The 23,510-nt window shown below is 43.0% G+C and overlaps 1 protein-coding gene across 6 annotated transcripts in view; it reads left to right on the forward strand.

The window, feature by feature from the left end:
• The window catches only part of MTMR1 (myotubularin related protein 1), a 118,852-nt gene that overhangs the window by 41,200 nt on the left and 54,142 nt on the right, over positions 1-23,510 (forward strand). For all 6 annotated transcript variants that reach the window (XM_040323801.1, XM_040323802.1, XM_040323805.1 and 3 more), the window contains 4 exons: positions 10,680-10,755; positions 13,403-13,497; positions 19,012-19,119; positions 20,743-20,844. In XM_040323801.1, coding sequence (XP_040179735.1) covers positions 10,680-10,755; positions 13,403-13,497; positions 19,012-19,119; positions 20,743-20,844 — 381 coding nt within the window. The remainder of the gene's footprint in view (positions 1-10,679; positions 10,756-13,402; positions 13,498-19,011; positions 19,120-20,742; positions 20,845-23,510) is intronic.

A 23,510-nucleotide genomic window follows, 5' to 3' on the forward strand; every position in this document is an offset into this window, starting at 1 on the left:
TAATGTCCTTATTTTCTTTGAAGAATTCATTTTCTAACAGTTCTTGTCTTTTTCCTCTGGCCCGCCTTCTTTTTATTTTTGTTCTTTTTCCGTTCCTTTTGGCTCACGTGTTAGTGTAAATGTTTATTTAAGCTGTAAAGTAGCCTCAAGTAAACAAATGTAAAGATGCGTGCGTAAAAAATAATGTCTTTCTCCTTTTTGTGTATGCGAAAGGAATGTATAATGTATAGTGTATTCTTGGACAGTTCAAACATCAAAATCCATAATAGCTCACTCAAAGAGTACATCTGCCTGTGTGACTACAATGGTGGCCTTAAATATAACGTGAAGCTTTAGATTCTATTTCTTAAAATCTTCTTGGCAGGTCTCCACGTACGTAAACGTCTACGATTTTTCTCCATAACCTGAAAGTCCTCAATGGATTTTCCATGATATCTTGAAACCTTCTGTCCAAAATAGCTTGTTAGCCTCGTGTAAGTTTTTTTTTTTTTTCTTCTTCTGCTCGTAAGCTACAAGCATACTGACAGGTGAGAAAACAAATAAAAACTCACCCTGTGTTTTAGAGCCTTCTCATCTTCTGTTGGAAAACAAACGCCTGTTTTGCTAGGTTCTGTGGTCGTATTTTTCTTCAAGGCTTGAAAGAACATTTTTGACTTCATTTCTTCATTTCCCCCTTGTCAAGGCTTTAGGAAAAAAAATGACCAGTCTGGCTGGCAATCGCCAAATGTTAAATGCAGGGGGGCACGGGGAAGAGGGATGACAGAGATAGAACAGAGGACATAGTGGACATATGCCTCTAACAGGTGTCATGCGATGTGTTGTCAAAAACCTCTTCCTATCCAGGCGTTGCTTCCAAAATATTCAGACATTGGATTACTTCATTATTACGATGTTTTATTCTTCCAACGATATGACAGCAAACAGATTAATGCTTACGTTGTTACAGCTTAGTCAAACATCATGGCAGGTAGGCATCACAAAGTTACAGAAGGAGGAAATAGATGGTACATCTTCTATGGTGGCTATAGAGCCTCTCCGAGCAGGTTGGTTTCCAAACTTCCATCTCATCAGCAGAGTCCCTTCCCCCGTCGGGTCGGGGGTGACCCTGAGGTCCCACCTTACTATGCTCAGCATGTGTATACTTATACAAGTTTAACAGCTAACTAAGCACAAATCTAGCTTTCCAAACAAGGTTACGATGAGCTCTAACGCTCACTATGTATATTTAAGTAACATCTCCAACCTCCTTCTTGACGTATGTTTCAAGAATAGATATGGCCTAACCTACATTGACCTTCGTTTGTCTTTAACAAACCTTCAAATGCTACCATGTTTAAATAAATGATTCAGAGACCTTTATAACATAATATCAATACATTTAAAATCTAACAAGCTGAAAACCAGGAATTCGGCAAAAAGTGCCGGCACGCTGTGATTTAGGTTCAATCAGGTGCATGTCCCCTCCAGAACTTCTACCTATCATTTCTGTGTGACAGGTTTGTTGCACTCCCAGAGGACATGCTGATTGCTAGAGTTTTAGTAAATCTACCCCAGTGTTTCATCTACATACTTATTCCAGGTCATAAAGCCTGGCAGCCTGATGGTCAAACACACGCAGGCAGTTAAAATGTTGTTTTCCGATAATTGGTTTAGTAGAGAAAAAAACGTGTTTCTGTTATAAAATGTTGTAAACAAGTTTTCTATGGGCTCTGATGAGGCTGCAAGGACAGGCAACGACAGGCACTGATATGAGGCACTGATAGGTGGCACTGCTGGGCACCACTGACCACCATGCTGCACGCCCCCACGGTGACGCGCTGGCAGTTATTCTGCTGGACGTCATATGACACCCAGTCAGGATAACTGAACTACCGCCCAATTTAGCATGCCCGATTTTTCAGTTTTTTATTTGTTAAAGTTTGAAATATCCAATAAGTTTCGTTCCACTTCATGATTGTGTCCCACTTGTTGATTCTTCAAAAAAAATAGTTTTATATCTTTATGTTTGAAGCCTGAAATGTGGCAAAAGGTCGCAAAGTTCAAGGGGGCCGAATACTTTCGCAAGGCACTGTATAATGTCTGAGGGTTCAAAGTAATTTTCTAGAAAAAAAATACTAATTTAGGCTGGGTTCACAATATTGCAAATTGGATGCAGGAGATTGTGACCGGCTTTCTATGGAGCCGGTTCACACATCTCTGCAGCGGTTCTGGTGCGAATTGCACTGGAGCCCTGTGTGCGTCTTTTGGTCAGGTTCAGGTCTGAATTCAGCCCAAACTTTGGCCTGAAATCGGACCTGAAACGGTGAATGGAGACGCATCGGACTCCTGCTGAGAGCCGCTGTGTTCTCAAGTGTGAACCCAGCCTAAAATTTGTAAACAAAAAGTTCCAGAAAAGGCCTGGTCAGAAAGTGGATAAGGACCTAACCTATACCTAACTTATACACCTTGAAGCCTCATGTCTGGCAGCTAGAATTTTCGGCCATAGGAGTCTCCATGTTTCTCTCCTTTCTTTACAGAATGACAGCGGGTGAAACCAAAGGACAGCAAAGTCATGTACAGGGTTGTGACCTGGCCAGGTTTCAGTCAAATGAATAAAAGATGAAATCCTCTCAGAGGTTGTCCGGTGTGATCAGTAGATCCATGTGTGGTCCTCCCTGTCATTTTGTGCAGAGTATCCATGCTCTGTGGGACTAACCTCCATTGTGTGAATGTCACTGAACCCGCTGACTGGATTCTGTGGTGGGAGACATGTAAACAGTTGAACCAATGTTTGCAGCTGCATACTCTGAATTTTAGGAACATTGACGGCAATTATACATTCTGTCATTATTAATTCCTGTTGCCTTGGTAAGCTGGATACATATCAACCCACAACATGGCTGACCTTTTTAGGTAAAAGACAGGTAAATTATTAAACAAAGAAAATCTTGTTTTGAGCTGCACAATCCAGACAGTGTGGATCCTTGATTAAAATCACACATATTAAAAACCTCCGTAATATTTTCCTAATTGTGTGCTGAACACTTTTCTTGTTGGCTTTGACAAGCATTGCCTGACGACATCAATTTTTTATGGAATTTTTTCTTGCTGGTATTGCTGTCGGTTTCCTCTGGATCAACTTGGTGAATTTTCTAGAAGACTGATGAAATAGACCATTGGTTATAGCAGCTTGATTTTATGACTTTGTATGTTTTTCCTTGCAGTGCTTTATTATTTATAAAAGAAAATCAAACCTGCGTCTGCCAAGCAGCCTTTTCCCAGTATGATACATCTATTGGGCTTCTTCCTGGTTTTTCTCACAGCTGAAACAACCTTGGCAAAGCCAATTGATTTTTAACATTTGGCTTTTCCCAAAAGAAGCAGCTAGATATCAGTCCATATTTTAGTTTTCTTTGCATTTACAGAACTGTAATATCACATTCTAAAATGAGCTGTAATGGACATTAATGCAGGGCTCGACAAATCCCGGTCGACTAGAAATAGTGTCCTGGCGACTTGGCTTGGAAGGTTTTTTGTGAGCTGGCTCCATCTGGTGGTGAGCCGTTGGTATTACAAGTTATTACCACCAGATGTGAGCTGGCGCCATCTGGTGGTGGCCGTTGGTATTACAAGTTAAGCATTACAAGTTAAACAGCAATTTTAATGTAATTTTTCACTATTTTTCAATGCCATCTTCTTCCCTCTAACTAGAACCCCCAAATATTATATATTTTTTTTATCTTAACACCCTAGAGAATAAAATGGCGATCGTTGCAATACTTTCTGTCACACTGTATTTGCGCAGCGGTCTTACAAGCTCACTTTTTTGGGAAAACAGTAAAGTTATCACCATTTTTTTAAATATTATGATAGATAATGTTACGCCGAGTAAATTCATACCCAACATATCACGCTTCAAAATTGCGCCCGCTCGTGGAATGCCGACAAACTTTTACCCTTTAAAATCTTCATACGCGACGTTTCAAAAAATCTACAGGTTGCATGTTTTGAGTTGCAGAGGAGGTCTAGGGCTAGAATTATTGCTCTCGCTCTACCAATCGCGGCGATACCTCACGTGTGGTTTGAACACCGTTTACAACATATGCGGGCCCTGCTTACGTATGTGTTCGCTTCTGCGCGCAAGCTCGTCGGGACGGGGTGCGTTTTCTGGCTCCTAACTTTTTTAGCTGGCTCCTAGATTCCAAGAAAATTTGTCAAACCCTGCATTAATGTGATCACTTAATTTGCTACGCGGAGCAGTAAATTGTTAATTGCTAGATAAATACACAATGCTGTGTGATTGGCAGGGAAAGCCTCCTTGCGTCTTGGGAATTTAGCCTGTTTTTCACCTGGTTCAGATCGGCTCAGCTGCGACTGGAGGAATTAATGTACACTTCTAAGGCCCCTTTCACATGGCTTCTCGATCAGGTCAACCTGTCAGTTTTTCAGGCGGACCTGATCGGGCACTACAGTCACTCCTATGGAGCGGCGGATGTCAGCAGTGACATGTCCTCTGATGCTCGCTGCTATCTGATCCTTTCTGTGAAATCCAGATGGATGGTGACCCTATTTTCCGTTCGTCTGGCAGATGGGATCGGATGAAAACTGACAGACGGTCTATTTTCATCTTATGGCTGGGTTCACACTACTACACTACTTTCATCCTACTTTGCTCTGTGTTCAATGTTTCCCTATGAGAGTGTCTTGTAGCGTCCTACACAAGTCGGTCCGACTTTGAAAATGCTCCCTGTACTACTTTTGATCCTACATTGATCCTACTTCAGGCCCATTGAATATCATTGAAGTCGGACCAATGTAGGAGCCTGTTCATGAAAGTAGGATGGATGTAGGACCAATGTAGGATAAATGTAGGACCAATGTAGCAGAGCAAAGTAGGATGAAAGTAGTGTAGTAGTGTGAACCCAGCCTATCTCCCCATAGAGGGAGAGCAGAGCTCTGACAGGTCCGTCTCTGCACATTGAGCAGAGACGTACTTGTCATCTGCCTGCTCAGCAGAGATCACTGGATCGATCCCCTGCTGAGCAAGCGGAGTCCGCCAGGCAGACCACCCGTGTGAAAGGACCCTTACATGGGCCTTGGTAGTTGGGAAAAGGGTGTAGTACAGGGGTACATATTCAAGGGTGACAGAAACCAATAAATCACTGAAGCAACGACTGCTACTTTATGCCTTTTCATTCTTTCTTTTTTTGTTCTCCTGCTGCATTGCATGTGGTCATATTTATGTACCCATTTTATTATTTTGCATATCTTTTTTTAATCTTGTATCCATCAGGATAGATTACCATTACAATTCCAGCCAATATTAGTGAGTTGCTGTCGTTTAACAAGCAAACACCAAAATCACTGATGAAAAGCTGGCTGGGAAACTTGTTCCTAATGAACGCTTAAGCATGATAAAATCTGTTCTTCCCGATAAAGCAGCCTTCCACCTTTTTCTCATTGCGTTGAATAGAGCTCCATCCCCTTCTAAAACTTGCCATACAAGGCTAGATTTCTCTTACTCTGCCCCACAAGTATAGATGGAGCAGTTTATCCTGCCACCTATTGCATTCTGACAGCTGGCATCTGTGGCTGCTGAATACCTGCACAGTGATGCAATCTGATTGTATGCAGGTTCTGTTCGGTCAACAGTTTTTGCCCTGCCCCTTCAATTTCGTAATCAAATTTTGTTCAGACCTAGTGGCCACCTGCAGCTAAATTTTTTGATGATTTAACAGGATGCATAGCATTTGTTTTTTACTGCTGTCAGTCCTTCTGATTCTATTGTGACAGCCAGGGCTTGACTGTGTACTTATCAGCATTATTGTTTCCAGGAGTGTCTAGTGGAACCTCCATTGGAATACATGAGGCCTTGTTGCCATTGCCAGACAGCATGGGAAGGATTTCCCGGTCGGGATCCTGCAGTTGAATAAAATGAAAGGGGATCAAACCCTGCATTGCTATGTTCAAGAGCGTTCAGAAAAATGTTCAGGAGATCGATACTGCTTGTGTCTCTATTTTCAACTTGCAGCCAGCAGATGGAGCTCTAGTGGCTGCTGGTTTTCTGATGTTGACAGAGCATTATTTTATATTAAGCTGTTCAGGAAACGCACACATCTGAATAAGTTAGGGAAGGGACACCTTGCCCATTCCTGTCTCTAGGTTTATATGGCCTCTGTATGGAGTATCACATAAAAGGAGACTGTCCACAAGTGAGCAACGACTGCCTTATTTAAAAGTATAGCATTGTCTCCAAACACAGAATATTGGAAGCACCCGGTATTAAATGTTATTTGCTAAATTAATAAAGTGACACAAAAGATCCAATTATAAACCCCTGGACATTCTGGAAAAATGCGCTCAATGAAATTGTAAAATTGTAGGTAAAAAGGTGTTTCATATTTTTGTATATGTCAGTACATTATTATTGTGAATATCTGTTTTCCATTTAAAATTGTTAGGAATATCACATTATAACCTGACGTACCTTAATCCTGTGTGTTTTGGGCCGCCTCACTGTTGGTGTCAGTAGAATCTATAGGTCTGAATGCCTGTCTGTGTGTTATTCAGATAATGCATAAACATGCTACCTGAACCATTCCTTAAAGGGGTTGTAAAGGTAAATATTTCTTTCCCTAAATAGCTTCCTTTACCTTAGTGCAGTCCTCCACCACTTACTTCATTCTTCGATTTTGCTTTTAAATGTCCTTATTTCTTCTGAGAAATCCTCACTTCCTGTTCTTCTGTCTGTAACTCCACACCAGGGAGAAAGCCTCTTGAGGGGGGGAGCAGGAGGGTCAAGACGCTCTCTACTTTGCAGATAAAGGAGCTGTGTGTTAGTGGGCATCCTGACACTCCTGCTCGCCCCCACACCAGGGAGAAAGCCTTGCATTACTGTGTGTAGTTACAGACAGAAGAACAGGAAGTGAGGATTTCTCAGAAATAAGGACATTTTCAAAGCAACATCGAAGGATGAGGTAAGTGAAGGAGGACTGCACTAAGGTAAAGGAAGCTATATGGGATATTTTTTTTTTTTTACCTTTACAACACCATAAGACCCCTTTCACACTAAAGCGTTTTTACAGCGTATTAGCCGTAAAAATAGCGCTATTAAAACACTCATAAAACGCTCTCCGTGCATATCAATGGACCCTTTCACACTGAGTCCTGCAAGCAGCATCTTTGGAGAAGCTTTTGGGCGCTGAAAACAAAAATAGTTTTTCCCCATGTGAAGCTGGTCTAAATGGCCTTTTGCTTTGTGACAAGGTTCTTGAAAAACAGAAATCGGGAGTATGTGTATAACTTATCTTAACCACTTAAGCCCCGGACCAAAATGCAGCTAAAGGCCCAGGCCAGGTTTTGCGATTCGGCACTGCGTCGCTTTAACAGACAATTGCGCGGTCGTGCAACGTGGCTACCCAAACAAAATTGACGTCCTTTTTTTCCCACAAACAGAGCTTTCTTTTGGTGGTATTTGATCACCTCTGTGGTTTTTATTTTTTGCGCTATAATCAAAAATAGAGCGACAGTTTTGAAAAAAATGCAATATTTTTTACTTTTTTCTATAATAAATATCCCCTAAAAATATATATTAAAAAAAAAAAATTTCCTCAGTTTAGGCCGATACGTATTATTCTACCTATTTTTGGTAAAAAAAATCGCAATAAGCGTTTATCGGTTGGTTTGCGCAAAATTTATAGCGTTTACAAAATAGGGGATAGTTTTATTGCATTTTTATTATTTTTTACTACTAATGGCGGCGATCAGCCATTTTTTTTTCGTGACTGCGACATTATAGCGGACACTTCGGAAAATGTTTACACATTTTTCGGACCATTGCAATTTAAATGCATTTTTTGCTGTGAAAATGACATTGTTTATTGTGAAAATGACAGTTGCAGTTTGGGAGTTAACCACAGGGGGCGCTGAAGGGGTTATGTTTCACCTAGTGTGTGTTTACAACTGTAGGGGGGTGTGGCTGTAGGAGTGACGTCATCGATTGTTTCTCCCTATAAAGGGGATGACACTATTGATGCAGCCGCCACAGTGAAGCACGGGGGAAGCCGTGTTTACATACGGCTCTCCCCGTTCTTCAGTTCCGGGGGCCGATCGCGGGACCCCAGCGGCAATCGGGTCCGACGGTCCCGGAGCTTCGGACCGGGTCGCGGGCGCACGCCCACGACCCATGGCTGGGTAGATGTACAGGACGTGCTGGTACATCCATCTGCCCAGCCGTGCCATTCTGTGGACGTCTATATATAGAGTGGGCGGTCCTTAAGTGGTTAAACAAATCTCCTTTTTTATCTGTCATTATAAAAGCAAAAAAAGCAGAACAAATCTGAAAAAAATCCTACAATCTCATATAAATTTCTACAGTCTTACTGTTGGCGCATGTGAAACCAATTGGTAAGGAGTCCATCATCACTAGACTAAACCAATTGGTTTCATATGCGCTAATAGTAAGAGTCCATCTTCACTAGACTATAGAAATTTGTATGAGATTGTAAGATTTTTTTCAGATTTGCGCTGCTTTTTTTGCTTTCTTTGGTCATCTACTAGTTATTCACTAGTATTAAGCGGCAGCATTCTTAATTACAATCCACAATTGTCCATTCATTTTCTTGGCGCTGATTACTCCTTTTTTTTTTTTTATGATTATCTGTCATCGTAGCTTTTGCAGACAATTCTTATGATGCCACTATTACTATTATTGTTATTTTTAGTTTGAATTTTTTAAAGGTGTTGTTTTTTTTTTTTTCATCTTGATTTTTGTATTCGCCTTTTTGATAGCTATATATAACTGTATGCTGCATTTGGTGCTGAAGAAAATCGCAGTTTTTGGTGCATGAGCATTAATGAAGATAATAAAAATAGGAAGGGAATGGTAGGGATGTGGAAGCCAAAAAAAGGTTACCTGTCGGTTGTAGAAAGTAGTTCTCACAGTTCTTTGGTTTCAGTTCATGAGACTGAAAACCAGCATAGTAAGAGTTCCATAACTCTTAGCAGTTCTGTTATGGATAACTGTCATAGCTCCATGTCATGTGACCCAAATGCTGAATTTCTATATATATACTGTGTATTTGACAGGTACACTTTTGCTGACTTTCACACATCCTACTTTTGCATTCCCAAATATTACTGGTTAGATTGCAATCGACCTAGCTTACAGTTTACGTCTCCTTTTAATTTTAAATGGTAAAATAGCCCTTGTACTCCAAAGTGTCTCTGGGCAAAAGCCTTGTATCAGTGGCAATACCTGTGACACCCCAGTACAAGGTACCCCGTGAAAAAATGCATTTGCTTGAATGCAATTGTTAACCCAAAGCAAAAACTCACTAAAAACTAGATTTTTACTAAGCACTTGTACTCGTGCAAATGCTCTGATACTAAAACCGATCCCTTCAGACTCGGTTCACATATGAGTTGGCCAGTTTCAAAGCCCGGTCCCTTTGCAATTTCCTTCAGTGGTTCAGGTGCAATTCCAATGCCAATTGTAGTGTATGAGATTAGAGATCGCGCCTTAACTGGACTGAAATCGCACAGGACTCTTTTTCAACCTGCACTTTGGCCGCCCACACGTGAACAGGCTGTAAAAACTCACTGCAACGCATGTGAAAACCGATGTGAAACTGATGGAAACTAATGTCTCTGTGTGAAATCATTGCGTTTTTTTCCATCCGGTTTCATGTATGTATGTATGTATGTATGTATGTATGGTGTGAATGAAAGTGTCGGTAACTGGTATTGGCAAGTACTTGAGAAAAAGTATCGGTACAAACTTGGACTCGTCTTAGGTCAGTGCATGGCCAACTACACTTGCATCCATTGCTGTTAAAGAGGAGAAGACTTGGGCAAGCCATACACAGTTCAAATCTCAGCCGATTCAGCAGGAACTGGCTGAGATTCAAACCATTAATGGGCAGGCTGAATGTACCAAGTTGATCGACCAACTTGGGTACAACCAGCCTGTGAGATTCGCTTCCGATTATCGCAAGCGGTTGCTATAGCCGCTTGCAATAATCGCTGTCTTCTCCCAGCCAGGACGACTTCCCACCGGGTGAAGACAGTGTCTCGAGGGTTTCCCCGGTCAGTATTAATGGGGGAGATGGTGGAAATTTCTTTCCTGCAACATGGCTACAGAAAATAAATTTGCACCGTCTATAACCAGCCTAACTACATTGCTCCCAATCTCACTTTAATGAATGTATCTCTGCTATCTTTGTGCTGCTTTATTTTGCTTGGGCTTCATTCAAGCTACACAGCTAAGCAGTATTGTTGCTTTATATTTGTACGTACTGCAGTATATGAAGGCCGTTGTTCAATCTGTGCCTAAACTTCCAGGGTAAGTGTTAACTATCAATAAGCACGTTAGAATATGAAGTATTACTATGCTATAGCTATGCAGTTTTTTGCTCACAACTGCTAAAATCAATGTCTACGATGAACATTTGGCTGTAGAATGTGCAATCAATATATCAAAAACCCATTCTGCAAAATCAGTTTATTATATATGAGCTAATGATTGTAGAAGGGGGTTATTCAGCCTGAATACCACTGTGATGGTGTGAGTCCAAGTTCCATGTTCATTAGTAAGCATGCACAGCCTGCAGAGGACTCTAGAGTTCAAGAGGCGTTTCATAAGGCTGCCAGCTGTTTACAGATGGTGGGTAATAATGCTGTGTGTTGCTTACTAATTCCAGGCTTTAAGAGATGGGAATAAGCTGGCTCAGATGGAGGAAGCACCATTATTTCCTGGAGAGTCAATAAAGGCAATTGGTAAGTAGAAGACCAAATTCATGACATATGTTGCTTGTCAGATAATTTTGGGCACATTTTTGATATTGTAGGAGAATAGCAATCTATTCAATCTATTCAACGTTGTAAGTATTAGCTAAAGTACGCCTGTAGTAAAAATCACAGAATGAAGCAACACGAGCATCCTACATATAGTAGCCTACGAGGTGGGAGCTCTGCCATGCATCCCGTCCCTCGATGTACCAATGTCTGGTGCCTTCCAACTAATTCCACAGGGGTGGGTATAATGGCAGAACCTCAGCGCCTAAGCCAATAAGTAGAGATTTTTTTATTCAATTCTAGGTTTCACTCAGAGCTCTGATACAGAGTTTTGTGGGAGCGCCTCTGTAAGTTGTCTGTCGGTTTAATTAAATTATGTAATTGCCCAGGTTAACATTGTGTCCAAGAGAAAATTAATATTTTTTGTTTTTTGTTTTGCAAGGGAACAGTTACAGGCTTATGGCCTATTTACACATGGTTAAAATGGTCTAACCTTTGCCAAACAACTGCCTATGCAGATATGGGGCATATGTAGATAAAAAACAACTGTAGCCTTGACTAAAGTTGAATAATGCAATTGCTATAGATGTAAGCCATTTACATATCTCAAGAAGCCTGACTGGAAACTCCCAGGATGTTGCTAAGCTAGGCCCCGCTGTTCATGTTCACCATCAGAGGAGTGAACTCTCAAATGCTGAGCTCAAAGCTACCGCATCAGAGGGGAGAGAGAGCCCATGTGAGGGGGGGATAGATAGATATAGCTCTATGTACATAATAGGTATATAATAATTTTTATGTGTGTATGTGTATATATATATATATCTATCGTCCATAGGCACAGGCACAATTTTCATACTTTTGGCTCTGTATGCCACTAGAATAAGATAAAAACAAATCAATCCAAATTTGAAGTGCAGACTTTCAGCTTTAATTCAAGGGGTTGAGCATGAATATGAAGTACAACTTTTAGAAACTGCAACCATTTTTATACACAGTCCCCCCATTTCTTTATCATACACCACGGCGCACAGAGCCATTAATCATTACATAATGGGTTGTATGGACACCAGAGGTGATTAGACACTGGCACAACCAATCAGAGACAGTTTCCCTCCATATAGGCCCTCCCACCAAGGGAGCGCCTCAGTTTTTTTTACCAGTGTCTAAGGATTGGACGCATGGGAAAGTGCGAAGGAAAGCTTGAGCAAACCCTGCTTAGGTTTAGAAGAGCTAGACCATCAGACGCTGAATTTTAGCCAAAATTGGATGTGACTCGGCCTCTCGCAGGAGACGTCGCCTGTAATGTCTCTCCTTGGAGGACTGGGCTCTAAGGTTCCAGCACTTTCGCTATTGCAGCTAAAAGGCCTGGTCAGAGACTTTTAGAAGGCCCAGGGAAGAGGTATCCTTTAAATAGGAACCCAGACCCCTGAAGGTTGGAACACAAATCCCGCGGAGATGGGTGAAGACTGGGAGTAACCCTGTGGCGGGGATAAGGTAAGGGAAGAGGAGCCTAAGTGTATCTTAGGACCTTTTCCAAAGGATCTTACAGGGAGGTGTCTTCTCAAAATTGTCCACTAGAGGGAGTAAAGAGCTAACTTACTCACCTCAAACCACAGACATGCCAGAGCCCAGAAACACGCTTCTCCTGCAGAGCCTTGCTTCCCAGCGCTGGTTAAAGATGAAGGGGGGATTAAAAAGCCCCAAAGAGGGCACAGGAAGATCCCCCATGCCAGCCGCATCAGCGGGGTAACACGCGGGGGGCGCGCACGTGCACGCGCTTTTAAAGCCCCCAGTGACCAGAAATTATGGGAGCGCGCACTGGTACGCCAAAGTTTCAAAAATGGCGCCCAGCAGAAGCAGCAAGAAAGCCAGCACATACAGCAGCTCTCCCTTGGGACACAGCAGCTTGGGGACACATGACTTAAGGTGGTTGGTGGGCACTACTAAGGAGACACCTACCCTTTGCATGAACCTGTGTGTTTAAGTTGCATACTGTTTTATGTAGATTTCCAAACTGAGCACAGTAGTATATGCATATTGGTACCTCGGCTTGTTGCTTTGAAAATGTTTTCCCTTAAAGGTTCGGGGACTAGAAATAAAAAGTCAGCACCGCCTTAGACATGGGGTTCTTCCCGCGCCTGTTCGGTACAATCCTCCCCTGTAAGCCTTGATTTGCCTATACAGGAGGATTGCCAAGGGCCTGGTATGCTCCTGTAGGGGGAACCCATGCCGTTTTTTTATTTGAAATTTGGCGTGGAGTTCCCCCTCAAGATTCATACCAAACGCAGCTGACATGGTGCACTGCGGTTATGTGCCGATAGCTGCGGAATTTCACAGCTGGACGCATCCGGTTCGATTTTTTTCTATCCGCACAAAACCGTGGGGAACAAAACCGCAGGTAACCGTGGTGTGTGAATGATGTCATAGGAAAGCATTGTGTACTTCTAGCCGGGGTAAAATCCGCAGCTAAAAGCACCATTCTATCCGTCCGTGTGAAAGGCCCCTTATAGGAGCACAATTATCATTTTTTTTTAATACTATGATTTGATAATGTCATGTGCCCCATTCAGTCATACAAATTGTATATTTTACTAATACATCTGCTTTAATATCAAACTTTTTTTTACAGCTAAAGATGTTATGTACATTTGCCCATTCTGGGGTGCAGTCAGTGGAACATTAACCGTGACAGACTTTAAAATGTACTTCAAAAACATTGAAAGGGTGAGTTATGAAGTTAATTTTTCCGGATTACAGTGCATGCAGCATTAGTTTCTGTGAGTGAATTTTCCTTAACAGCTTTTACAGCTATAATGAACTATTGCATAGGGCAGGGATTGGTTCATGTGAAACTCCATTTAAGCACGAGAACTGGAACATCAAAGTCAGTAACAAGAATTCCCCATAACTATTCTAAAGTAAAAAAAAAAATTATAATGAGGGGCAAAAATCTTTCTTTAAGTGGTTGTAAAGGCTCAAGGTTTTTTCCGTTGTGCGTAAAAAACCTGTGTGCAGCAGCAGCCCCCCTAATACTTACCTGAGCCCCATCTCGATCCAGCAATGTGCACAAGAGCAGCGGCTCTCCCAGGTCTCTTCTTCCTCACTATTGGCTCCCCCTGCTGTCAATCACAGCCAGTGAGGAGGGAGCGAGGCCGAGCCAAGCTTGGTGTGTGAATGAACACACAGAGCAGGGGTGTAGGAGCGAGCCTGCTCAGGTGCCCCTATATGCTGTCAATGGCGCAGATTAAAATAAAAATTACAGTATTCAGAATCACAGTTTTTGGCAGTCTGAATACTTTGAAGTTCAAAAGAGGGGTTTGGGGTCTTTTAGACCCCCTGATCCCTCCATAAAGAGTACCTGTCACCACCTATTACTGTCACAAGGGCAGGGGCGTCCCTAGGGGGGGGGGGGGCCAGAGGGGGCCCTGACCCCCCCCAACATCATGCTGTGCCCCACCATGTGCCCCCCCCACATTTTTATTTTTTTTGCAATTTTTGTATTTTGCTCCCCGAGAGGGAGAGCGTCCCCAGTCAGCTCTGCGGGGGATTCCTCCCCCTCCCTCTGCTCGCCATCACTGCATAATGTGAGCGCTCACACAACCAGATATTCTAGCCTGGACCGTGTTTAAGTGTGTGCACTGCAGACTGCAGTACACTGTAATCACTGAACTACATTATCTCCAACCCTTCTCCCCCCCCCATCTGTCTCCCTCCCCCTCTCCTGTTCTTTCAAAATATTCACAATTTTTACTTTCACTTTCAGTTAGGCAGATAATATACGGTGCAAATTTCTTTCCTGCATCCACAGATTGCAGGAAAGAAACGTGCATGATTCCCCCATCAACAGACAGTGGTGACAGGGGAATATCCCTCCTGCCCAGCAATTGTATTCTCCCGACAAACAGTGATTATCACCAGTGGCTATACAGCAACCACTAGTGATAATTATAAGAGAATCTTCTCATTAATGGTTCAAATCTCAGCCAGTTTCTGCTGAACCAGCTGAGATTTAAACTGTCTATGGCTGGTCTTAGCTCTTAGGCAGCCCATACATTGATTAGCACTGTGGAGTGTCGGCTTCCTGGCGTGATCGGGCATGTGGGATTTCAAACACACCCGAGCCCATCTCTATTGTTTGTAGACAGTTGAGCTCCCTGCAGGTTGCTTAGCAGCAGTGGACCCTTCTATGACATGCTGATCAGGATGCAATCCAGGTGATGCTCTTAGTCAAATCCTAGTCATAAATATCAGAGATTTTATTGATCAAAGCCCACACTTTACAGGCATAGAGCCCACATGGCTGCTGATCATACGGTTGATTATATTTATGTGGTTGTACTCTTGATGCTAATAAATACTGTATTTATTAGATCTGACTGGGAGCATCACCTGGATCACATGCCGATCAGCATGTCAACAGAGAAGGTTATACAGCATTACTGCTGCTAGGTGACCAGCTGGGGGCTCGGCTCTCTATAACCAATAGTGCCAGCCTTCCCCTGCATGCACCCATAATGTCACCAGCACTAGGTCCTAATAGACTGCCGCCGCTGCCAAGGAGACAGATGCCAGACCAGCGCTGTAAATAGCAGGGACAGGACAGCTGGGGATCCCCACTGTGGCAGAACACCAGGGCCCGGTGGCATGACAACCTTTGCAACAATGATAGTTCTCCCACTGCTTTGGACCCTTATATTTTCTTGGTGTGCTGGTGACATATATCTCTTGTTTTCTGCCACCCTGGGGGGCCCCAGTATAGTAGGAAGGGAGCTCACTGCAGAACATATGAAAGGGCCCATAGTGGGATCGTAGTAAAGGGCCCCAGGATATATATATATATATATATATATATATATATATATATATATATATATATATATATATATATATATATATATATATATATATATATATATATATATATATATATTGCATTTTATAGTTGGCCCCCCTACTTTTGTCCCTGTCCCCCCATGTGCCCCCCCTAAATATGAAAGCTGGAGACGCCACTGCACAAGGGATGTTTACATTCCTTGTGACAGCAATAAAAGTGATCAGAAATGTATTTTATTTTTTAATGTGATAATGTATAAAAATAAATAAGAAGAAAATAAAAATTGAAAGCGTCCCCACAAGCACACGCAGCAAAGAAAACACATGTGTAAGTCGCACCCGCATATGCAAACTGTTCAAATCGCACATGTGAGGTATCGCCACGATCGCTGGCGCGAGAGCAATAATTCTAGCAAAAGACAACCTCTCTAACTCTAACCTGGTAACCGTAATATTTTTTTAAAGCATTTTTAGGTACTGTAATCTGTCGCCATTCCACGGGTGTTTGCAATGTCAAAGCATGATGTGTTGGGTATCTATTTACTCGGCGTAACATCTTTCACATTATACAAAAAAATTGGGTTAACTTTTTTTTTTAATTCATGAAAGTGTATTTTTTCCCTAAAAAGTGCATTTGAAAGACTGCTGTGTAACATCAAATATTGCATTGATTGCCATTTTATTCTCTAGGGTCTCTGCTAACTCCAGGGATATTGATCTGGTCAGTTAAGTAGCAGAGGGGGAGGGGTGTATACAGAGGGGGTTGTTGATCAGTTTCAGCTGTTTTGCTGTTAAATGAAATTAACAACAGGTGCACTAGATGGGCAGCAATGAGACGACCTCCAAAACAAGAATGTTTTTTTAGGTGGAGGTGTTTGACATTTTTTTTCCCTACTCATCTTTTCTGACTGTTTTTCACTAGTTTTGCATTTGGCTAGGGTCAGTGTCGCTACTGGTAGCACGAGGCGATACGTTGACCCTATAAAGGTTGCACAGGCAGTCCAACTCCAGGATGTCACACCAATACGTTTCATTGTCAGAAGGTTTGCCGTGTCTCCCAGCACAGTCTCAGGAGCATGGAGGAGATTCCAGAAGACATGCAGTTACTCTAGGAGGGCTGGACAGAGCTGTAGAAGGTCCTTAACCTATCAGCAGGACCGGTATCTGCTCCTTTGTTCAAGGAGGAACAGGATGAGCACTGCCAGAGCCCTAAACAATGACATCCAGCAGGCCACTAATGTCAATGTCTCTGACCAAACAATCAGAAACAGACTTCATGGGGTGGCCTGAGGCCCGATATCCTCTAGTGTACTCTGGGCTCACTGCCAGACACTGTGGAGCTCAATTGGCATTTTCCATTGAACACCAGAATTGGCAGGTCCGCCACTGGTGCCCCATGCTTTTCACAGATGAGAGCAGGTTCACCCTGAGCATATGTAACAGACGTGAAAGGGTCTGGAGAAGCCGCGGAGAACTTAATGCTGCCTGTAATATCGTTCAGCATGACCGGTTTGGTGGTGGGTCAGTGATGGTCTGGGGAGGCATATCCATGGAGGGACGCACAGACCTCTACAGGCTACACAATGGCACCCTGACTGCCATTAGGTATCGGGATGAAATCTTTGGATCCATTGTCAGACCCTACGCTGGTGCAGTGGGTCCTGGGTTCCTCCTGGTGCACGACAATACCCGGCCTCAAGTGGCGAGAGCATGCAGCCAGTTCCTGGAGGATAGAGAAATTGATACCATTGAATGGCCCCCACGCTCACCTGACCTGAATCCAAAAGAACACCTCTGGGAAATTGTTTCAGTCCATCCGGTGCCGCCAGGTTGCACCTCAGTCTGTTCAGGAGCTCATTGATGCTCTGGTCCAAATCTGGGAGGAAATACCCCAGGACACCATCCGTGGTCTCATTAGGAGCATGCCCTGATGTTGTCAGGCATGCATACAAGCACTTGGGGGCCATACGAACTACTAAGGACCATTTTGAGTTGTTGCAAATCAAATTTCAGTAAAATGGACTAGCTTGCTGCATAATTTTTTTCACTTTGATTTTCGGGGTGTCTTTGAATTCAGCCCACTGTAGGTGGATAATTTTCATTTCCATCAAATGATGTGCCATCCTTTCGTTCCTAACACATTACCCAGTCCATATCCGTATAGATATCCAGCATGAGATTTTTGCCCGTTGAGATCTGATATGTTTTCAAAGTGTTCCTTTCATTTTTCTTTTAGCTGTGTGTGTGTGTGTGTGTGTGTATGTGCGTGTTTCTATAAAATGTTTGGGGGTTCCAAGTAATTCTCTAGCAAAAAATTACAGATTTTAACTTGTAAGCAACGAATGTCAGAAATAGGCTTAGGCATGAAAGGGTTAAAGCCCACCAGTATGCTTGTGCATTAGAGATTGAAGCACTGACTGATGAACCATGGTCTAAAATCTTGGTAGTAAATCTACATACTGTATTTCTTTAAATAGTTGCCAAATGCTTTCACATATATTTTTGATTAATAGAACTGTACTGGACTTGTGTTGGCGCTGTACACACGGATCAAAGTTTTGCCAGTTGCTGCTGAACCAGCTGAATTTCATTACGTGTGTACCAGGCTTTACTCACCCACTGGGTTTTTATGACTTAAAGGGACTTTGTGAAAATCCTGCAAAGCCAAACATAGAACAAGTCCAGAATCCTCTAAATGTGACGTATGGGGAGCTTTATATGAATGTTGTGATACTGCCAAAAGGTAGTTGCAAAGTTATTTGGGTACAGTTTTACAAAAAATAACTTCTTTGCTGCAATTCCCACTGTTTATTTTCCCCTTTTAATATGTGTCTTTGAATACTTAGATAATATTCAGATAACTTTTTGGCAGGAAAATGGATATGAAAATTCAGAATCTCCGCATTAGCATCCACTATCCAGTCATTGATCTTGTCTACACACAGATTTATAAGGCAATTGTTTGTATGCCATTTTTTTTTTTCCTTTCAAGAAAATACCACAATAAACCTTTCTAATTAAAAAATCAATCTAACTGTAAAATCACCTTTGACTGGGCAGACCCTTTAATATTGATTTATTATGGGTTATTGCATACCTTTTTTATGTGCAGTTAAGCAAGGAATTAATAGGGCTTGTTATATGTCAGGGGTCGCCAAACTATGACCTTCCAGTTGTTCAGGAACTACAATTCCCATCATACCTAGTCATGTCTCTGAATGCCAGAGTTTTAAAATGCCTCATGGGATGTGTAGTTCCGCAACAGTTGGAGGGTCGTAGTTTGGAGATCCCTGTTCTATGTTATTGTATAAAGAGTGTGCTCATTTTTACCATTCATATTCCTTTCTAATCCATGTATGCTTGGTGTTCACCAGTATGAACCAATCTATTTTCCTTCTCTTTCAGGATCCACCTTTCATCTTGGATGTCCCCCTGGGTGTAATCAGCAGGGTGGAGAAAATAGGAGTTCAGAGTCAAGGGAACAATTCTTGTGGTATAGAAATAGTATGCAAGGTAGTTACTGTTGCAGTATTTTATTTTTTTGCCTTTTTAAAATTGTTTAGTTCTGTCATATCCTATAGCACAGGGCTCAAAAGTTCAAGTCCTGAGCTACGACAGGCCTCAAGGCGCACTCGCCACCAGTTGCCCGGCCCAACCCCTACAACGTCCCGCCCCTAGACACGCCCTCATAAATTATCTCATGAAATGACACTTAAATGTTTTATGCAGAATTAAGTTATAAAAATATTAACAACAACTTTATCCGTGCCCAAAAATGCAGCCTGCCCATGTGTATTAATGCAGCATGTGTCCCCACATTGCAGCCAGATGTCCCCACATTGCAGCCTACCTGTGCTGGGTAATGGAGGAGCCGGACCTGCCGCCTGGTTGTTCAAAGCTTGGGGAACAGCTTTCAATTCAATAGCTGTGTTCCCCGCCACGAGCGTCGTATACAGCCCCTCCCCCTTGTCCGGGAAACTTTGATAGACAGATCACCTGTCCAATCCTGGGATGGGTGATCTGTCTATCAAAGTGCCTGGACAAGGGGGAGAGGCTGTCTATGACACTCGCGGTGGGGAACACAGCTATTGAATTAAAAACTGTAATGTTCCCCGCGCTTTGAACAACCATGCGGCGGCGACGCGACTCTCCTCTCCTTGTTTGCCCCCCCCCCCCCTGCTCCCAGGCAGCCCACACTCGCCAGCCCAAGCAGGCACTCGAGCAGGCAAGTGTAAATTTTGAGGGCTGCTATAGCATATACCATAAATACCCAATTTACCTCACTGAGCTCTGATTATTATAACAGTCAGGGGCACGTAAAGCCCATCCATACCACAACTGACACATTATTATGTGCATTGTAACGTGTGCTGTGCTAAAATACGCTGTTTAATGCATTGCAGTGCTTTTTCCCCAACTTGTCATGTCCAAGGAACAGACTGGGCATTGTCGTTTTTATGGCCCTTTTTTTTCCTGAGAGGTGCGTTGTTTTAGAAAAGGAGACCAGTGTGCATTTTTTACTTCCCACTAGATATCTCCTATTCTGCCAAGGGTTGACATGGTGGCACTTGATATGCTATATGGTCTCCCTAATTGGATGCGCCAGCTAGAGCCTGGTACTTACTATGAGTTTATTTTGGGTTGAATAAAATAAAAAAAAAACTGTCATAACAGTTCAATCAGCGCTCTCCACCATTGGCTGAGAGCGCTGATCGGCTGCTGTTTTTCCAGCATGTTTGGCCAGCTTCTATTGGACAGGGTGGTATACATACATAGGGTGGTATACACATGGACCAAATGTCAATGTTTTTGAACCGGCTGATGTGTCCAGACATTCGACCCCTGTGTACGGGGCTTTAGGAGAGCACCAAAAGGAAAGCCAATGCAGGAGCTTTGATCAGAGCAGCATGGAATGTACATATTAAGCCATTGTTCTACTTTCTAGTTACTGTATTTACTAGGAAACGCCTGACTTTGATTGCCTTCCTTGAAAGCCAAAGCCTGTATTGTTTCTAGAGACCTAAAAGCAGTGACATTTTTCAACTTCCACTTATTTTTGGCATTGCTACACTTACTAATTGTTCAGATTATCCCCAAAGTATATTTCTCATAAGATTATCCTTTATCTCTTGAAAGGATATGAGGAACCTACGGTTGGCCTACAAACAGGAAGAGCAGAGCAAGCTGGAAATATTTGAAACTCTTATAAGGCTTGCCTTTCCAGCTTCAAATGGACTGGTAAGTAACTGACCTTCATATTTCTGTTTTTTTTTCTGTAAATAAAGCGCCAAACGTTACCTAGTTCATGGAAACAACGTTTTTTTTTTTTTTTTATATGTCACAATGTACAGTATAAGATTTCCTATCATCTGTGCCCAGTCTTACCACACAGAGTTAATCCAGCTCTGAGCAATCCTCTTTTATTGTTCAGTGAAATAAAACAGACTTGCAGAGAAAAACCTTAGTCTGTTCCGCTCCCTTGCTGTGAATGACAGGTTATTTACATATTTCATGCACTAGTCTGGAGACGGACATTATTTCAGTTCCCACTCCTTCTCTGAAGTCATGTGGATACTCTTCTGGATTTTGACTGGATGTTAGTGATCATAGCAGAATTTAGTGTAAGGAATACATAGGAAACAATGCATGTTGACAAGGGGAGTGTAGAGGAGGGCGGGGAGTCTACTGACATCACGACTCCACCCACAGAGCTCCAGACAACAGATCCACCCACAGAATCTGCAGTTTTTCAGTTCTTATAACAGACAGAGGGGAGATGTTTGACAGGTAAGGATACATGCAGGGGGCATGTATATCCTTATAGATCAGCACTATGGCAGTAGTTTAGAAAGGATGAGAGTGGGTTTACATCCACTTTAAGGCTTAAAGTGAACTTGTGGCCAGACCATGGCCATTAAGGCATAACCCCAGCAAAAAAAATGAGCTCAAAAAGAATCAAGATAATAAAAATTATTGCAATATTGAGGTTCAGTACAGATATTTTCCCTGCAGTACTTTTTTTCTGCCACTAGATGTTTGTTTGCCTCATTGTGCTGCTTCTTAGGCCTTGTACAGACGAGCGAACCTGTCCAATGAAAACGGTCGCGGACCGTTTTCATCGGACATGTCCGCTCGGAGATTTTGGTCTGATGGTTGTACACACCATCAAGCCAAAATCCCTGCGGACAGACAGCGCGGTGACGTGGTGGTGACGTTGACGCCGCCACGTCCGCAAACCCGGAATTTCAATGCTTCCACGCATGCGTCAAATCACTTCGACGCCATGCGCGGGTTCTCGGGCCAGCAGACATGTCCGATGAGTCGTACTGACCATCGGACATGTCCGACGGACAAGCTTCCAGCGGACAAGTTTCTTAGCATGCTAAGAAACTTTTGTCCGCTGGAAACCTGTCCGATAGGCCGGAAAATTGTCCGGTCGGCCCTACACATGACCGAACATGTCCGGAAACTGGTTCGCGGACCAGTTTCAGCAGACATGTTTGGCCGTGTGTACGAGGCCTTACTTTTACACTTCAAGCGGAGTTCCACCCAAAAGTGGAACTTCTGCTTAAACCGCTCATCACCCCCTTACATGCCACATTTGGCATGTCATTTTTTGGGGGGGGAGTGGGTGCTTCAGTAGAAGTGGGACTTTCTGTCCCACTTCCTCCTTCCGCCCAGGGACCGCTTAGGTGACTCGTCATATCGCCTAATGTGGCCCCTCCCTGTAGGCGACCACCTGGGACACGTGACAGTTCCCAGGCGATCGCCTGTCCACTTAGGGAGCGCAGCGGCGTTCACGCATACGCAGTGAACTGTCACTGCCGGATGCCCACAGTTAGAATGAAGGCGCCGGTGGAGAGAGGAGGGGGGGGGAGGAGAGGAGAGGAGCGATGCTCTGGGCGTTGCGTCGCTGAACAGTGGAACAGGTAAGTGTATGTTTATTAAAGGCCAGCAGCTACACTTTCAGTTCTACTACACAGGAACTGGAAAAGGCTGGTACCAGGTACGCACCTATTTAATAATGTGTTAATGATTACATAGCCGCTTTCATTTTGTATCTATTATATGTTGGTAAAGTTTGGCTTTAAACTAATCTTAACAAGCAGCAAAAAAGCTGAACTCCGGGAATTTAAACTTGCATTTCACCAGCTTGGTTACAAGATGTTCTCCTATGTGGACTGTCGCTGAGAATGCTGAAATTCACTGTTTTGCAATCGGCGATGTCCTCTATTGAGTGCTGCGGGAATGATTTTCTATCTGTACACTTGCTGCTGTTTATACTTGGTTGAGATGCCGGCTCCTGTACGTCTGCCAATCGGCAAGCGTCTTTAATTTTTTCATTGAATACAAGATGCTCTCTGTTTGAACGGTGAAGAGAGGAGGGGTGAATGATGTCATTGTTACCACCTCTTTCAAATAGACAATGTCTTGTATTCATTGGGGAAAAAAATACAAGACATTTGCTGAATAGTGGAAATACAGAAGCAAGTAACCCCCTGTGCTCACTGTACAGAGGCAAGTCTGGAAAAGGACAGCATTGACTGCATGTAGCCCAGACTGATGGTGTAAATTCCACATTTCCCAGCGGCCCTCCAGATGTGACACATGGATAATTGTATATAACCAAGCAGGCCCGATCTAAGTTTAAAAATGGGTAATTCCTGGAGTTCTGACGTTATCATTCACCTCTCTAGCTGTTTTTGATAAATTATTCCTTCTCAAAGATCACAACAAAGACTCTCGAGTCCAGTTTCCCTTTTTAAGGGCTCATTTACACTTGTGGCCAGGGGCAATACAATTTGGGTGGTTTAGATGCGGTTTTACTGTGCTCCTTAACCCAACACAGTGGGCAGAGGGGGTTGTTTTGCAGCAGAGGCAAAAATGTAACTCCGTCGAGTTTA

Source organism: Rana temporaria, chromosome 9 (genome assembly GCF_905171775.1).
Source record: "Rana temporaria chromosome 9, aRanTem1.1, whole genome shotgun sequence".
Taxonomy (NCBI): domain Eukaryota; kingdom Metazoa; phylum Chordata; class Amphibia; order Anura; family Ranidae; genus Rana; species Rana temporaria.